The sequence below is a fragment of the Marmota flaviventris genome, chromosome 6 (assembly GCF_047511675.1).
Source record: "Marmota flaviventris isolate mMarFla1 chromosome 6, mMarFla1.hap1, whole genome shotgun sequence".
Classification (NCBI taxonomy): domain Eukaryota; kingdom Metazoa; phylum Chordata; class Mammalia; order Rodentia; family Sciuridae; genus Marmota; species Marmota flaviventris.
In genome coordinates this window covers 80,934,578-80,953,079 of record NC_092503.1, presented here as the reverse complement: position 1 = coordinate 80,953,079, position 18,502 = coordinate 80,934,578, and the positions used below count along the sequence as shown (strand labels likewise).

Below are 18,502 nucleotides of genomic sequence, written 5' to 3'. Positions count from 1 at the left end.
AAGTAAATATACTGCCTAACAAAATAATGTGTCAACATAAAATTTAATATTATATATAGCTTATACTAGTACTTCCTGCATTGCTATAGCAAAATAATTCCAACAAAACAGAAAATAACGACAAATTTCCAAATGAGTTTTAAATAAATTACTGTTGTAATAAAATGAAGAATACTCATTATACATTACCCAGCGCCTATAAAAATAAAGACCACATAATAAGAAACTCATATACATTAAATAATATCAAGAAATAGCTGAAATAAGCCATGAGATAGTATTTGCCAAGAACTGCAAAAATTTAAAAGAGGAATTAAAAGAAAGAAAGAAAAAAATATGCTTGGTAATTTTATATATATATTTTTTAAAGCAGAAGATGAGAGGACCACATATTAAAATAATTATTTCCCTATTAGAAAATTATTAGACTGAAGAATTATAGAAATATTAACAAGAAATGAGTAGTATAACCTTTGTTAGAAAGTTTGGAGATTTATTCATACTGAACTTTAAAAAAATTCAATACAAAAATTTCTGAGATGAAAATTTTGCTGATGACAAAATTACTGTACTTAAGAAAGAATGTACAACTTCTAATATAATTTATGTGAAGCAGAAAGATCAATGATTAATGGAGACAGAGGAATGAGGTCTAAGTCCAAAGAGATCTGTTCACCAATAGTGGGCAAAAACATCTCATCTGTCCATGGAATGACGGAGAATATTTAAGTGATCATTATAGATTCCTTTCTAATGCACTACTATTTGATATTAAGGAAGACTTATTGGAAAAACTGAACAAATGTGGAAATGAAGTACCTATGTCAATTCATGCTAAAATGACAGGGTCTTAATTATTTAAATCATTAGAAATACACAGATAAACAGATCTGAGCATTAAGAAGTATGTACTTCTTGAGGGCCTCAACACAAAACAGGAAAATTTTAAAATATGGGCTTAAGCAGAATTACACTGTTAAGGAATTATTTTAATTCTATGACCATGATCACTGTTCTTGTTTTGTGCATTTAAAAAAAATATATAACATTAATTAGAAGAAAACATCTTATCTAGAAAACATTTCAAAACTTAAAATTGTACACCTTTTAATATACTCTAATAATTTTATGATAGATTCATATACCAAGAGTCAAATAGCTAAGTAGTGGAATTTATACTAAGAATTGTCCTACTTAGAATTAGAAGTTCTTCTTTATGTGTAGAGAATTTTAAGAGTTAAATAAAATTATTGAAAATTCTTTATGATAATATTATTACATAACTAAGGACAGCTATTTAAAACCAATGGTATCAAGATAAAGAAATTTTTAAAACGCTATATGCCTGGTTTGATTTTTAAAAAAAGATAAGTAGATTAGCTCTAGATTGTTGTCAAAAGAAAAATATTATAAAAACAATTCATCTTCAAATTTAATCCCATTTAGTTTATCTATAATCTGATACTGAAGATAAGATAGCGATATTATATTCATCAAGTCTCCTTGAAATTTACTCTCCTTTCATGTCTCTAGCACAACATAACAAGATGTCTTCCCAACCTATTCCTTCTGGTTGTTTATCTCTTCTCTACTAAGTAAGTATATTTTTCAGTTTAGCTCTAAACCTTCTAAGCTATCCCAATTTCATAAAGAAGGAAAAACCATTTGACATGAGAACACTTCAACATTTCTTTCTCTTTACTCCTAGCCCCTCTAATTTGTCTCCAACTGCTGGCTGGCCATTTTCACATAGGCAGCTCAACATAATAAATATATACTAGAAATGAACTAATAAAATAATCAATTCTTGTTGGGCATACTGGCATGCACCTGTAATTCCAGTGACTCAGGAGGCTTAGGAAAGAAGATAAGTTCAAAGCCTGCCTCAGCAACTTAGGAAGACCCTGTCTCAAAATAAAAAATAAAAAGGCTGGATATGTAGCTCAGTGGCAAAGTGCCCTTTAGTTCAATCCTCATTGACCACACACCCCCCAAATGAATTCTTCCTCAATGTTTTAATATTTCCATTAAAAATACATTTGTTATCAAGGTCCCCCAAGTGCACTATTTTGAATACATTTATTAAATCTTTTCTCCTTGTTACTGTTCAGAAACTGTCACTACCTAACTTTGTGATCAGTCTTGTACCAGACCCAAAATACCAAAACTTAGTTTTTTCCCCCTTCAAAATTTCCCACTACCTGTCCATATAATTTTTCATCCTTTATTGATGAAAGTAGTTCTCCCCACATCCACACTGAATTTCATATCTGAGAGCTATGACTAGCAGCCCAACTATTATTCTCTTACTTTCTGTAACATCCTATAATCACCACACTGTTTACAATTCTTTATTTGAGGCGATTAAAAACCCACCTCAATTTATGTTTTTCATCTTATCATCCATTACTTCCAAACTCTGTTTCAAATTACCTAGCTAAATTACTTTTCAAACATATTTTAACATTCACCTTGATGTTTATAATGTTCTTCCTACTTATGAAAAAAACCACATTTCCTTTGTTACTGACAACGTGCTTTTTACCTTTCAAGACACAGTTCTAATTCTTTTAATTTTTTTTTATTTGGGGAGGTGTTATTGGGAATTTAACCCAGGGGCAATTTATCACTTAACTACATCTCCAGTCCTTTTTATTTTTTGAGACAGGGTTTCACTAAGTTGTTTAGGGCCTCACAGTTGCTGAGTCTGGCCTTGACCTTGCAGTCCTCCTGCCTCAGTCTCCTGAGTGCTGGAATTACTGGTATGCACTACTGTGCCAACATAATTCTTCCTTTTTAATAAGGCTTTCTCTGACCATCTATCTTGAACTGATTCTTACACCTTTAGATATAGCAATTGTCTATTCTCGTTTGTCATGCTATCATTTGAAACTATTTAATATTTCAGGTATGTTTCATCTATCCAACCTAACCATTAACAGACTGAAAACAGCCACATGTTTCTCTTCTTTGTGGTCCACATATTTTGTGCTTAACACAAAGTAAGAACTCAAATACATGCTAGTCAAAATGTCTTCACCTGCATGTTGACATTCTATATAATTTGACATACTTTCCTATTGTTTAGTAACTATCAAATCTCAAAACACTCTTGTGATAATGGGTCAGAGTATGTCCAAGAAATGCTACATCCAAGTAATTTATCAATAAAATACAGTATGACAAGCTGTAAAGACAAACACTGATGGCAAAAAATCTTAAATGTTTTTGGTATCAAGAAACAGACAAAAGAGAATCTAAAGAACCCCAGAAAGCAGAAAGTGTCATTACCTAACTTTTTGATCAGAAGACTAAAGATAATTCCTTAGCCAGACAAGATGAAAATAGGACCAGAGCCTTCAGAGTCCTTTTAAATACACAGGATATAGATATAGTACTATCTTATCAGATAATGACAAATGAGAGAAAGAAGAAAGATAAACTGACTTGAAATTTTTATTCACAAATAATACCACAATATAACCTATACCTATTTTGAGTTTCTTTTTCTTTCTTTCCTAGATATATGCTGCTGTGATTGTCTAAAACTAAAGTATGGGTAACACTGAGAACATGTTAATGTCAGAAGAATTATGCATGTGTAAAAATTCTGAGTGGTAGATTGGCAGCCTCTGCTCATTTGGAACGTTGCAAGGAGAAATATATTGTTCTGGATTAGTGGACACAGGAACATTTTTTTTTTTTTTAATCTCTTAAGTAAAAGAAAAGTTAAGAGAACAATTATAAAAATAAGGAAAACTTTAATTAAATAAAAACTGTTATTTGGAATTTACCCATGAAACAACAAAAGTAAAGCAAAAATCAAATTCAATAAAACCGCTTTCTCACAAGAGACATATTATACTCTTCAATTAAAATTAAAACCAGACAGGAGGCAACAACTACATCTTTGAAAAACATGACAGAAAGAGAAAGATATGGAGAAAGAATCAGATATAGCTAGGACTACAGAGAAAAGAAACAGCAAGAGAGAAAGCAAAGGTGCCAAAGACGTGAGAAAAGTTACTAACATGAGTCTATAAATCTCATTCCAAACATCTTTTATTTATTTACTATCTAGTATTCAAATAGTTGAATATTAAGAAACAGAAGGTCTTTCATATCTTTTCAAATTAACATGGATTCAACTGAATTTGCTGTTAAATCTTAGTTGTACTGTGTGGTAATTTAAGGGAGGAAATAAAGGCCAAAAACAACTAAAACAACTTTGTTTTGAGGAACATATAAGATTTTAGTAAACTTCTAAATGTGCCTACTTCTTTTCAGGGAATAGCAATAATACAAGGTTATCAAGTTCAGTCCAGAGACTTTACACACACTTTCAAGTTATTTCTGGGAATAATTTCTCTGCCTCTTAGTATTTAATTGGAGTTTGAAGCCTTTAGAGCTTAGAACAACTCTGATCAAAACAAAGCTATACTAATGTCTACCTCTTGTCAAAATGTGGGCTTGCTAAATTAAACCCAACTAGTTTACAATATTCTTAATATACACTATGGGTTTCAATAAAATATGCAAATATTTACTATTTTCCCCTGACTTCTCAAGTTATGCAAGGACTATTCAGCTAAAACATGAATGAATAACTGATGCTAGTTTTTTTAAATTTTTTTTTTAAGAATTTAAATAAGAAAAACTTGAGGCCCAGAATTCATGAATTTTTTTAAAACAGGAATAAAGTTGTCCATTTTCCCTAGGACATTCTCTTTAGTTATTATTATTATTTTCCTGGTTCAGTGAAAGAGAGAAAAAGAAAAAGAGATGAGGAGCAGGGAAAGAAAAAGAGACAGAAACAGAGAGAGAGCGATAAGGAGTAGGGGGAGGGGGAGAGAGGGGGGCTTTTATAAGTTCGAGATTATTTTTAATTAAAGATGAGACGGTGAAAGAGAGGAGGAATACAAGGAACACGTATTAACTATTAAATTTCATGTCCTATATTAGCCTTTTTTACAAACATCATCTCATTTGTCATACATGTCTTATTAATAATAAAAATAACCCACCTCCCAACTGTTTTTATCATTCAGATCCTCTATGAAGAGGAATGCTAGCAATACAAATAAGAAAATAATCCCATTCGTTTTCTGAAGAAAACTACTAGCAAATTGAAAATCCATTTATAAGATTTTGAAACAAAGTAAAGTAGGAAACTGTTTAAGCATAAAAAGAGCTAAATATGTTTATCTGAATTCTCAACTTCATATCTTTTAATTTTTCAAGTATAAGTCATGGCTTGATGTGGGAAAAAAGAATATTTACCTGAACGATCCCTATCAATACAATTTAAAATATTAACATCTCATAACCAACCATTAAAAATTTATTGAAACATAATTATTATAACTTAGAAGTTAAAAGTTCAACTTTTCATTTAAAAAACTTTCTAAAATGTAGTTCTGGCTTTATTTTATTTTTTACTATTTCTAAGATTTCAAAAACAGAATTTTAATTTTCCTAATAGGTAAGAAAAATTTGTAAAATGCTGATTAATCCAGAATATTGATTTGTCATGTAAATTCTATTATGTTTCATAAAAATATATAAATTTCAAATTGAAAACTCAATTATAAAAATCATTAATCAATCAATACCAAAGCAGTATTCTCAAAATATGCTTAATAAAAAAACCAAAATTTATGTTTAAAAGTTGCATTCTTTTAAAATTATAGCTTACATTTTTTATTTTCTTGCTATACACCAAATGGTGAATTTATTTATTTTATAAGCTCCAATTTCAACATTCCCATGAAATATACTTAAGGCTTCATCTAAAGTTCCACAACATTTTATAGATTAAAAATGAAGCATTCTGTGAAAATTATTCATTCTCAAACCCGCCAAGGAAGAACGACTACAACCTCCATATGGTACTCAAAAAATATTTTCTAAATTGAGTATGTGATTACAAGTAAAACTTAACATCAGGGATAAAATTTGAAATCAAAGGTTTATGGTATTTTATTAATTCCAAAATGTAATGATTAGCTAATAACGAGAAATAACTATAACTGTAGTCACAGCTCAAAATTCATGATAAACAGACACAAATTTCTGTTCCTCCCTAAAATTATTTTTCCTTATATTTGTAATAGCAGTGTTGGATGCTTTATGTTTAATCTGCCCATAGATAAACAAGCAATCAAATGAAAAAAGGAGTGAAGAGCAAAAAGAAGTTGGGCACTTACTCAACATAAATTAAAGATAGGGAAAAAAAAATATATAATACCTCAAAGATCCACACAGAGTTCTAAAAATTGTTCATGTCCCCACCCCAACATAGATCACTAACTGGGTATAAATTGAAGTTGGCTATGTAGTGACTTTGAAAACAGCTTTAAAAAAAAAAAAAACCTAACCATGACTACATTTAGACTTAAGGAGACATTCCCATCAGACAAAAATCATGGGAATAAGTTCCATGTGCCCATGTAATAACTGTGAGACCTAGGTAAACTTGGAAAAAGCACTTCATCTCTTTAACATACAGTTTATTTATAAAACCAAGAATAATAAAATCTACCCTAATTATATAACTTTTATGAGACCCAAATGAAGTAAAGAATGTGGAAACATTTTGGAAATTATTCAAAATATTAAAGAGAATAACTATATTTTAGTGAGATAAAGTATAATTTTTTGTTGTTTTTTCAAATGCAGGATATACTTTTTATCTTGTTTTGTTTTTCTAACAGTTTGAAGATTCTGTAGATACTATCTAATTCTACTTAGTACATAAATTTATTTCTATTGCTCTTTATAAATTTTTCTATCTTAGAAAGAATCAAATAATTTTATCATTTAAAACCCTAAACAATAAATAATCTTAAAGCAGTTAAGATACTGATTTCTTATTTAATTTCTTAAAACCATATATTATGGCTGACCTCTGGTTGCATAACTAATTCGTAAATGCTTAAGAGCAATCACTTAAATCTCAAGTGTTGAAATTTTTATATCTGTTAAAAAGGTAGAATATATGTGTGACCAACTTACCTGATGAAAATTCACCTTTGTAACTGAAAGCAGTATTCAATTTTAAGAGAGAACTTTCTCTTCACACACTCTACCAGTATAATAATGGTCTTTGAATTGAATTACTGAATGAAGCAACTAATATATGTATAGCTCTTAACTGCTTTCCTTTGAAGCTATAAAAATCAACTGAGAAATGACTATTTCCTTGAATACAGATATGTTCCACAAAGAAAAAAAATTCAGTACCAGCATATTTGTGGATTTGTTTTTTTTTTTTAAATCTCTATGCAATCACAAAGGAAATCCATCTATCACTAAGAACAAATAATCAACACTATCTTTTCAGTAAAATGATAATTTTACAACCCTTATTTCTTACCTTATGAATACTAAGGCATAGCCATGTCTGCCAAAGTTAATTTCTTCACTAATATAATTTACTTTTTCTTCTGTTTATTGACTACATAGAAGTTATTTTACAGATTATCAATCAAGTAAACATCACTTTCATGCAATTTTTTTCACAAACCATATTTCACAAATGACTATTACTGTGAAATAATGTCTTGCTAAAGAACTCTGACCACCTATTTATCATATTGTTTTACCTATTATTTAAGGTTTCTATCATTTTAAAAATGCTGATAGTGTAAAAACATTTTTTTTTCTTTCCTTTCTTTATAAAAAGGCATCCCTAATACATAAAAAGTAGACTTTTAAACTATGTGTCTATACTAACAGCAGTATTTGAGTTATATTTCATACAGTGGTCATAGGGAAGGGAAACACCACTTAAAGTAAGCTTTAAGTGTAATAAATTAAACCACTGTAATTCAAATACTCCACCAAATATGCCAAAATCCATGTAAGTAACAAAACATGGAGAGAAAAGGTCATAAGCCCAAATAAAAATTTAGTATATTAAAACATGATAGAAGTAAAGACCCGTATGATTCTTTGGCTTTAATTTTAAAATCAGTGTATTGGAATCAAATTTTGTTGCTCTAAGAGAAAGCTAATAAAGTTTAATAATACAACAAATACTAGTTAATAATTTATCCACATGGTTTTCTAAACATTTTTCTATATTACACTTTATATTTATGAATTTCACTGCTAAATCTAATAAAACTAAACCACTTATTATATTATATAGGTAATGTAGTATGTGTAGTTAATTTTAGTATCACAATTAAGGTATAGAATAAATGATTCTTTATTGGTGAAAACTTAATGTCAAACAATGTATGAACCAATTTTTAAATGGATTTCCTCTGTAATATGCAGAGTACTTTTGTCAAAAAGTCCCCCAAACTTTAACAGGTATAAAAACAAGAGACTGATAATTACCATATTGAAATAAGATCGAATTTTGACTCCTCTTGCTAGATCCCACACTATCACATTTCCGTCATGACCAGCAGAAAAGAGAACTCTAGGATCAAATGGATGTGGCTCAAGAACAAATACCTCATCTTCATGACCCTGAAATATTTTTGAAGTGTCAAAAGATTATAAATATTAAAGATAGAAAAAAAAAAAGCTTAATGAAACAATGACAAAAGTAATATTTCTAGAAATGGAATTTTAAGAATTATTAAATTGGCAAAACTTGTCAAATTTGTCAGTTTATAAATAAAAATGAAAATGAGTTAATAATACTGGCTAGGGCTGTGCTATCATTAAGTAATGAGAATAGTATTAACATATTCCTAAACACCAAAACACAAAAAGAATCTACAATGTATTTCCAAACAAAACCATTTTAACTGCATTTTTAAATTATTCCTAATGACCCACAAAACCCTACTGCCGTAACTAGAGATTTTAACTAACAAAATATTTTATGTTTTAATAAAAACTACAGTCTACAGTCAGCTTTAGTCATACCAAAATTTAAAGAAAGTCCATTTTCTCACCATCAGGACATGGATAAGTTGACCAGTGTAAGAATTCCAAACTTTCAGAGTCATATTATTAACTGCAGTTATAACTGTATTGTCATGTCGATCCCAAGCAACCATAGTTACTTTCATTTTTGTGATTTTATCTTCTATTCCTTGAAGATTTTGGCTGAAAGGAAGGAGGCAGCATTTGTTTACACTGCTTTTATTAAAATACTGGTGTATCAAAAACTAAAAATAAAAAAATTCTTATAATTTATAATTATTAACATGGATATGTATCACTTTAACGAAAATAAAAATAGTTTGAAGTAACAGCACAACAGCATAAGTTCCTGCGCTTAGTCAGAAAATTCAGGATTTCCTGAATTCAGGATTATGGGACTCATAAGACATTAGGAACAGATGATCTTAGGTAAATATCACTGCTATAAATCTATCTAGAATCAGGAATTCTGTGCCAGGGTGCTCACTCTATCTTTTACTGATGCTGTCAATGCCCTCCTTATTGCACCACTCTCCATCTATCTGAGATAACTACACAGAACTACTAGTAAATAATAATAAAATATTTTTTTAAAAAGTAATGGTTATAACATGTAATATGCTACAGAAGCTACTGGGTATAAATATCATCCTAAAAGGATAGATGGAACATTATAATATGGTCTCTTAAAAAAAACGTTAAAAGTTACAAGTATTCTTACAGGACAACTAGAATCCCTTAAAAAAACCAATTAAAAAATTAATCCAACAGGTCTTCTGGTTATATGGCAGTGAAATATTTCATAAAAAAATCAACCAATAATGTTTATTTCCTATAATACCTATAGTTATTGCAGAAAATTAATCATTGTGAACGATACATGGCTTTAGACAACAGCCCCATCAAATGCAGAATATATATTAAATAATCTAGATATACTATTTCAAATTTGATTCTTACCCTGCTGGACGAGTTGCCATATCCAACAAAATGCTCTTCCATTCTCTTCGTTTAAACTGCCAAATACGTGCTGTCCCATCCCGACTACCACTTACAAACCTGTATTTTAAAGAAATCCAACACCCCCCCCAAATCACACATGCTTTAACAAAATGCACCAAAATCCTGTTTTAAAAAGACAACAATCTTTATCCAATATCACAGAAATTCCTGTCTATAAATCTAACAACTTCTGAAACTCTATGCGCTTTAAAAATTTTACAAATAAATATAATTAGGTCTCAAAAATAACTTTCAAGGGCTGGGGGTAGAGATCAGTGGTAGAGCACCTGCCTAGCATGTAAGCAGTCTAGGGTTCCATCCCCAGTACTACAAAGAGAAAGAGAGTGAATTTTTTTCAATGAGATAAAATTCCTCCTAATAATAAAAAAGTTTATTCAAAGTGTGTTCTATTCAAAGTGTGAAGGAGTTTTATTTACTTTTAAAATACAAACATGAAAAATTTACAAAATATCATTTTGTGTCATCAGTAAACATATCTGTCTTGAATACTGCACTACCAAAGTTTCCCTACACTTTCATACATGTAGGAAAGATTATAGATTATAATACAAAAGCTTCTATTATTAAAAGCATTCAAATAAACTAACATTATTAAAAAATAAGAAACAAAGACACATGTTTACATGCATATGAAGGCCCTATTCACTTAAGTATATCTGGTCAAGATCTTTATTTTAGGTGATTAATTTCTATATAACTTAAATATAACTACTAGAATTATCTTTATTTTTTTAAGTTTAAAAATTTAAAGAATTAAATTAGAGAAATATAGATATTTTACCTGTTACTAGTGTTGGAAAACTGGATACTGTCAACTTTGTCCTATATATAGATACATAAAAAGCAGAAGCTGAATATAAACAGTCTCATTTAAGTTATATTCATCTAATTCCTTTCACCAATACTTACAGTATGAAACTCCAATTCTGATATTTTCTCTGGCTGACCTGATCCAAAAAAATAAACTCTAATAATATGATCTGTGCTCCCTGTGGCCAGAAACATTCCACCTATAAAGTAACAGCAAACATTTATGAGGAAATACAACTTTCAAATCTCTGAAAATTAAGTAATAGCCAAGCAACTACAAGATGTATTAAATAAATTTTACTCTAAAATCATTTACATTTACCATAAATATATAATACATCTAACTGCAATTTGAAAAGAAGTTTGCTAATATAGCTTGAACTAGGATGAATTTTTCAATATTTACAGAAGTAAACCTTTTCTCTAAAAACAATTTCACTGATTACATAATCTCACCATGTTAAAATTAGCAGTTATCTTCACTAGATAGTACAGCATTTAACTCTGATATTGCTGATATCCTTCTGTTGTTCCATTTCTCATCAGTCAGAAATCTTACCAAATTTCTAAGGCCCAATGCCCTCAGTAACTAACCTTTCCAAACCTGGCAATCAAATGAAACTGCCCTCCTCCAAACTCACCTAAGACTTTGCCTTATAGCATATACATTCTACTTGGCAGAATTTATTCCCCTCTATAAAGCAAAGCTCTCCCACAGAGTCAAGTCCTTACATTCAAAATAAAATTTTTAAGTACTTTTGATAAATGATCCACTTAATGGACCTGTAAACTTAATCAAATTATTTTTGGAAGAAAAGCATAAATTCAGAGTATATACACATATATATTGTGCCAATTTGGGTTATTACTAGAAGGAACACTGTCTTTATGGCAGCAGCACTGAAATTGAGACAAAAACAGATTCACTTCAGTTTACTAGCCCTGAACTCAGGTAATACTGCTATCCACAATTATGAAATAAAGTAAAACAGAAAATAAAGGTGGAAGGAATAGGTATTAGGAACATTAGATAGTGGATCTATTCATAGTTCAATTCATTTCAACTATCTAGATCACAGAAAACTCTTAACATTCATTCAGAATGCTGCTACAGAAATTCAAAAGGTAATAGCATATTAGTACTTCTATTCAGCTTTTTCTTCTCCCCACTACCCACTCCGCCCCAATACTGGGGACTGAACCCAGGCCCTCAAGCATGTTAAACAAGTATTCTACAACTGAACTACATCCCCAGCCCTTATTACTTTAATAAATAAAGAAAGAGTCTTGCTAGATTGCTCAGGTTAGCCTGGAACTTTCAATCCTCCTGCCTCAGCTTCCTGAGTAGCTGGGATTACAAAAGTGTGTCATCATGCACAGTAGTATAATACTGCTATTTTTTTTTTTTTTTTAAAGAGCAATAGAACAAACTGGAACAAAGTAAAGAGAGCATATAAAAATATTAATCAAATTTATTTTACTTAGCTATGGAACACCTTTAAAATCTGCAAAAATGTAAACCAGATTTAAAATACCTATGATCAATAAGAAAACCATTTAAAGATTTAATCTTTGTAACAGAGCAAATTTTGAAACTATTAATTCTCTATTAGAGCATTATGATCTTCTTATAGAATAATATTAGTCATGTGGTTATGTGAATTAAGCTCCAGCAAAACTGAAATATTTCTAACTCAATTTATCATTCTTGTTTACTAACTAGCTCTTGTATATGTATGAAGATATGATTAAAATACATTAGTAAATATTTTCCAAAATTTTATGTATTTTACTAGAAGTTTTCTAATGTACAACTTTTAGTGAAAAAGGAAGGGGAGGGGCAATCTTACCAGCACTAAAAGAAGAACAGATCATTTGAACTCCAGGTCGAGGACGCTCTGTAAATTTTGCAGGTCTTGGGCTAAAATACAAAAAATAAACAATTAAAAATATATTAAAGGGACCAGAACACCAGAAATGAGCTGTTTCAAAAAATAATCACAGAAGGACACAATTAAATAAGCAATAGATGATGACAGTCTTCCTAAAAACAACTTTGAAATTATTGTGTGTCACGATCAGATCCTGCAGACCTCTTGCACAGGAAACCTCCCAAAGTCTCTAGCACACCAGACATGTAGTTATTAGTTACACTAACTTCCAACCAAATTTAATAAGTCTTGGCTATTCATACTAAGAACAGGAATGCAGAATAGCAACATATAAAGTAACATATGTAAGGAAGTTCAGTACCCAATAACCCCCACAAAAAAGGAAGTTATTGATAAACATGAAAACATGAGCAAATAGGTGCTCTTTGGTTATGTAATGCTACATCAAAATTTAAACTTTTTTAGTATGAGATATTTTTAAGCTTCTCTGGTACCTTCTAATGTGACAAAATATTTTTCTAAAAAAGCAAGAATCTTATCTTAATGAAACTCTGAAGGCTATCTGACTGTCGTGTGAACTATAAAATTGGTTCAAAACAGGGATCTAGTCCACTACAGACTACATTTCACTGTATTTACATCAATACTATTGACATTAAATGTTATAATCTCCCATATTAAAACTACATTATAAAGTCAAGTAATGACAATAGCTCCAGTATATTTAACAAATGTGTATATGATGCGCCAATACATTGATTATATTTGAAAATATAGTTAGTAAACATTTTAACCAAGTTTTTCTCAGACTATAAGGGGAGAAAATGCAAAAAATAATTAGGTCCTTAAATCTAAGTACACTACTTAACTTTCACAATCCATAGCATTAAAATATAAAATGATTTCAGTTTTGTGATCATTTAGGGAAAAGATGTACAGATAACATATTTCTGATTTATCAATCATATATACTGAACAAGGAGGAGAGTTTTTCTTACTGATACAGAATGTACCAAAAAGTGCTTACTAAAAATTCCAGGAATAAATTTGTAAATAGATAAACCATTTATAATGAAATAAATGTCTATTAAAATACCCTTAAAAATCAAACTTTATTCAGAGCAACTAAATGTGCCACTTTCATACAAGCTTATAGATTGTAGCTTCACTCTTCCCTAGCTCTATATTTTTGTTTTGTACAACTATTCATATAAGTGCCAAGCTACCACTTAGTTGAAACACAACCAGAATATGCAAATAAAAATTCTACATACTGCTATTATAAACCAGATTTTATATTTTTAAAGGGGAAAAATAAACATATACAAAAAATTTATTTTTAAATGCACATTTGAAGAAATATTTTAAAAGAGGGTTTGAACACAAGAATTCCCATTTTCAACTTTCCAGCTCTGACATTTATCAGGTATATGACATTAAGCAAGATAACATTTCTAAACCTTTAGTCTCCTTATCTGTAAAATGGACTAACAATAGATGCTACCTCATAATTGCAGGGTAATTACATGAGATTAATCCATGTAAAGTATTAATATAGTACACAACTCAATAAATGTCAGTATTATTAATATTTTAATTCTGTTCAACAGTTCTAGATAGTCTAGATCAAAGAATAACTGTTGTTTAGGGGGTCCTGATGGTATTTGTATTTAAATCCTGTTCTACCACCATTGGCTAATTGTGTGACCTGCCTATGTCTCAGTTTTTTCACTTTTTTGCACAAGGGATAATAACTGAACCTACCTCCTCCAAAAGGCTTTTATAAGAACTAACATGATAACAAAAGCAAAATGATTAGTACAAGCTGGGCAGACTAAGAGCTTAATAGAAATCTGTAATCATTGTTATCTGCCTATTTCATATATATCTGTTCTCCTTATACCTAGTCTAAATATACTCAAGACAGGTTTCTTCTACCCAGAGATTTTTTTTGGGGGGGAGCGAGGCTATTGTGGGTTGAATCCAGGAGCTCTCTACCACTGAGCCCCAGCCCCAGCCTATCTATCTATCTATCTATCTATCTATCTATGGCAGGGTCTCACTAAGTTGCTTAGGGCCTCATTAAGTTGCTGAGGTTGGCTTGGAATTTGAATTCTTCCTGCCTCAGTCTCCTGAATCACTGAGATTATAGGGATATGGTGTCCTGCTCCAGAGTCTCTTAAGCTAGCTTTTGAAGTCACCTAGACACTCAGTTTAACCATCTTAAGAAACAGCATCTTTACTGGTGGGAGTTGATAATATACACATAAACCCTATATAAAAGTCAATTAATCAATAGATTTGGGTTTCAAAGTTCAAATGATTTTTTTCAATTACTGTAGACAGATGAATTTCTGAAGTTACTTTTCTAGATTATACAAACATCACCACACAATATAATTTTTGCCTTTATTATTATCATCATTATTTGGTACCAGGGATTGAACTCAGGGGAATTCAACCACTGAGGTACACCCCCAGCCCTATTTTATATATTTGTTCATTTAATTTATATGTAGTGCTGAGGATCAAACCCAATGCCTCACACATGCTAGGCAAGCACTCTAACCACTGAGTCACAACCTCAGCACCCCCCTATTTTGTATTTTATTTAGAGACAGAATCTCACTGAGTTGCTCGGGGCCTGGATTTTGCTGAGGATGTCTTTGAACTCCCGATCCTCCTGCCTCAGCCTCCCGAGCTGCTGGGATTACAGGATTGCACCTTCTCACCCAGCTGCCTTTGATTATTAAAGTCTAATATAACTACAGTAACAAAACTATATCCTGCCAAATTTTTTGGCAATTATCAATGATATGTAAATACAGAAAAGAAAAGAAGTGCCCCAAAGCCTATAGCCAAGGAGAAAGGGATTACTCTTATTTTTATATCTGAGACTGGCTTGAAATTTTTAAAGAGATAATTAATAATAGCAAACAGAAAAGCATACTATTCAGAAATAGCTAGAAAAAACTTTAATGTTCAAAAACAGAAAAAAAATCACTAAGCAAAGTGTGGAACAACTAAATAGAACATAACACAGCTATTAAAATTAACAGAGTGACGCATGGTACCACATGCCTGTAATCCCAGTGATTCAAAAGGCTGAGGTAAGGAGGACAATAAGTCCAAGGCCTGCTTTAGCAACTTAGCCAGACTCTATCTCAAAATTAAAAATAGAAAGGGTTGGGGATGCAACTCCTTGGTAGAGGGTCCCTGGGTTCAATTTCTCATACAAATCTGCCAAAATAAATAAAAAAATACCAGAAATGTTTATGATAAAAATAAAAAAAAAAATCAACAGAATATTATAATTCCTCTGCCTATACAAGATCAATCATAAAAAAATTACATTCAGGCAGTGAGTTATATGTGATTCTACATTATAAAAAACTCACTTCTCAAGGATACAGAAGCCTAAATTATTATTGTAGTTAGCATTGTAATGCTCAAAAAAAAAACTTTTATAAAAATTTTGTAAAACATGTTCTGTTTGTATCCTAATTTAAAAACTGCTTATCACTTTTTTCTTCTCTAACAAGACAGTAATAAACAAAGGGCATTCAGATACCAGGAAGTTAAAATATAGTAACAATTACTGATGACTGTCCAAATGAATAAGTACTATAGTTCAACCTTTATCTAAATGTCTATAGAAAGACATTAAATATAAAGAATACAATTAAGGTTAAATCAACTTGTTTTGTCCAAAGACATCTTTTGTATCACAATCTTCTCTTCAAATGAAGTACACTTGTATTATGTTATTCATGTTAGCATGTTCTAATGCCCTCCTATAACAAACATTGCATAGGAATGTTCATACACATGGTTTAAGAGAAGTCTTACATTGTGTCAATATACTAATTGGAAACAATTATGTGATACTACCATTTAAAATAATAAAGGTATATATAAATTATTAAATTACTCAACTCAAGTTGATAATTTATAAACAGATAATTACTGAAATATACCTTCTAATCTGAATGACTTTCTTTTCTGAAAGTGGCAAAAATGACCACTTTAGACACTGTGGAATCACTGGAGCAAATAAATACAAGCACCTCTCTTCAGTCCATCTACTCAAAAGAAATGGAATATAAAGCACAAGACTAAAGAGTAAAGAAGTGTTCTAATTTTGGTCTTCCATTAAAAAAACAAACAACAACAACAAAAAACTTGTTTTAAATATGGGAAAATCATTTAACCTTTCTTCACCTCAGTGTCCTTAATCAAAAGATAACTGTCAGCCAACCTGTTTTGACAAACCAAGATTTTAACATAGGTGAAAGCACAAATGGAAATGTGATTATGTGTGTACATCTATCTAGTAAAATTTGTTTTCCAAACTTTCCCTAGATCTATAATAAAATCTAGTATGTGTAGATTTAGTAACACAATTACAATTATTCTGAAGAATAGCATTAGTAACTCTAACATTTCTCAGCACCAAACAGAAATACTGAGACATAAGTATATGGCACATAGAAAGGAATAGTATTTAAACAGGTATACCCCGAAGGAAAGAACTAGGACACAGATGAGAGGAAAAAAATATTTATGATTAGAAAACTTTCTTTGAAGCATAGAAAGGGGGAGCGGGCTTAAAAAAAAACAGGTCATTGAACAAGCAAAGGGAATTTCTATTATTTCCCCAAGAAGAAAATGAAACTGATTTCTATTGTTGACTTTTGCAATTTCAATCGTTAAATACATTTTATGAAATAAAATAGCAACTGACTTTATTTTAAGAGTTCCAGCATCCCAGAGCCAAAAACAAATAGTGCCATCTGCCCCAGTAGAAGATAGATATCTCTTTGAGCCACTGCACAATGGTGAGAACTGAAAAACAATCACAGAAAAATAAAAATATTTACACAGAGTGATATAGTACAAATAACCACTTTTTATCATACCATTAACAACTAACAATACAGAAAATACCCAGAACAGAACAAGATCATGACTACTATATTATTCAAAATACATATAATTTTCTAAAGAAAACAAATATTTTTTAGTTTTAGTAAACCTTATATAATGATTATAAATCTGAGTTTCTAAAAGCTTACTCTAAATTACAACAAAAAGTTTTTAAAAGGAATTAAAACAATTACCTGTAGTGATGTAATAGATGCACTGTGACCCTGAAGAACTGCCAAAGGTGCACAGGTTCGAAGACACCAGACTCGGATCATTTTATCACAACTTCCAGCTGCTATCATGGTATTCTCATAGTTTACAGCCATGTCTGATATTTCAGCAGCATGTCCTCTTAAAGTAGCTAATAATCTCCCATCATCTGTTGCCCAGATTTTCACAAGGCAATCATCAGAACCCTTAAAATACAAGTGAATATTAGCATAATTAACCCTGTAAGTTTTAATTCAAATTCTTAACACTGATAAAGAAATCCTGTTATGCCCATTTTCCAACAATTATATTTTAAGCACTTCAAGTTGTAAATATTTTTGTTAAGAAATTTTCCTCATCATAAAGTTACTTATTTATTAAATTAAATCACTTGAAAAACAAAAACAAAACAACAACAACAAAAAAACCCTGTGTGCCCACCAGCAAACTAGAGAAGTAGGATGTTGGCAATAATTGACATTCACCCCGGTCCTCTACCTATCAATTCAAGATAAACTTTACCTGGAATCTTATGAATAAATGTGAACCTCTGAAGTAGTAACACAAAGTTATAATTACAAAACAAATATAACGTACACTGGTAACTAATACAATCTATGTTATTTTGTTATACAAAAGGAAATGTATGCTTATTTGGGGGAGCTTTACCCAGGAAGGTAGAAACATAATACTGTCTGAGTTTCCTATCATTGATCTTTGGCTAAATATAAAACATGATACCACTTATCAGAAAA

At 30.5% G+C, this 18,502-nt stretch overlaps 1 protein-coding gene across 1 annotated transcript in view; it reads right to left on the bottom strand.

Moving 5' to 3' along the window:
* Nucleotides 1-18,502, bottom strand: part of Phip (pleckstrin homology domain interacting protein) — a 125,869-nt gene that overhangs the window by 54,741 nt on the left and 52,626 nt on the right. Inside the window, exons 8-15 of the mRNA XM_027928102.2 lie at nucleotides 17,732-17,953; nucleotides 17,356-17,456; nucleotides 12,570-12,640; nucleotides 10,819-10,919; nucleotides 10,691-10,731; nucleotides 9,847-9,945; nucleotides 8,916-9,069; nucleotides 8,347-8,481 (exon numbers count right to left, since the gene is read on the bottom strand). Of these exons, the coding sequence (XP_027783903.2) occupies nucleotides 8,347-8,481; nucleotides 8,916-9,069; nucleotides 9,847-9,945; nucleotides 10,691-10,731; nucleotides 10,819-10,919; nucleotides 12,570-12,640; nucleotides 17,356-17,456; nucleotides 17,732-17,953 (924 nt within the window). The remainder of the gene's footprint in view (nucleotides 1-8,346; nucleotides 8,482-8,915; nucleotides 9,070-9,846; nucleotides 9,946-10,690; nucleotides 10,732-10,818; nucleotides 10,920-12,569; nucleotides 12,641-17,355; nucleotides 17,457-17,731; nucleotides 17,954-18,502) is intronic.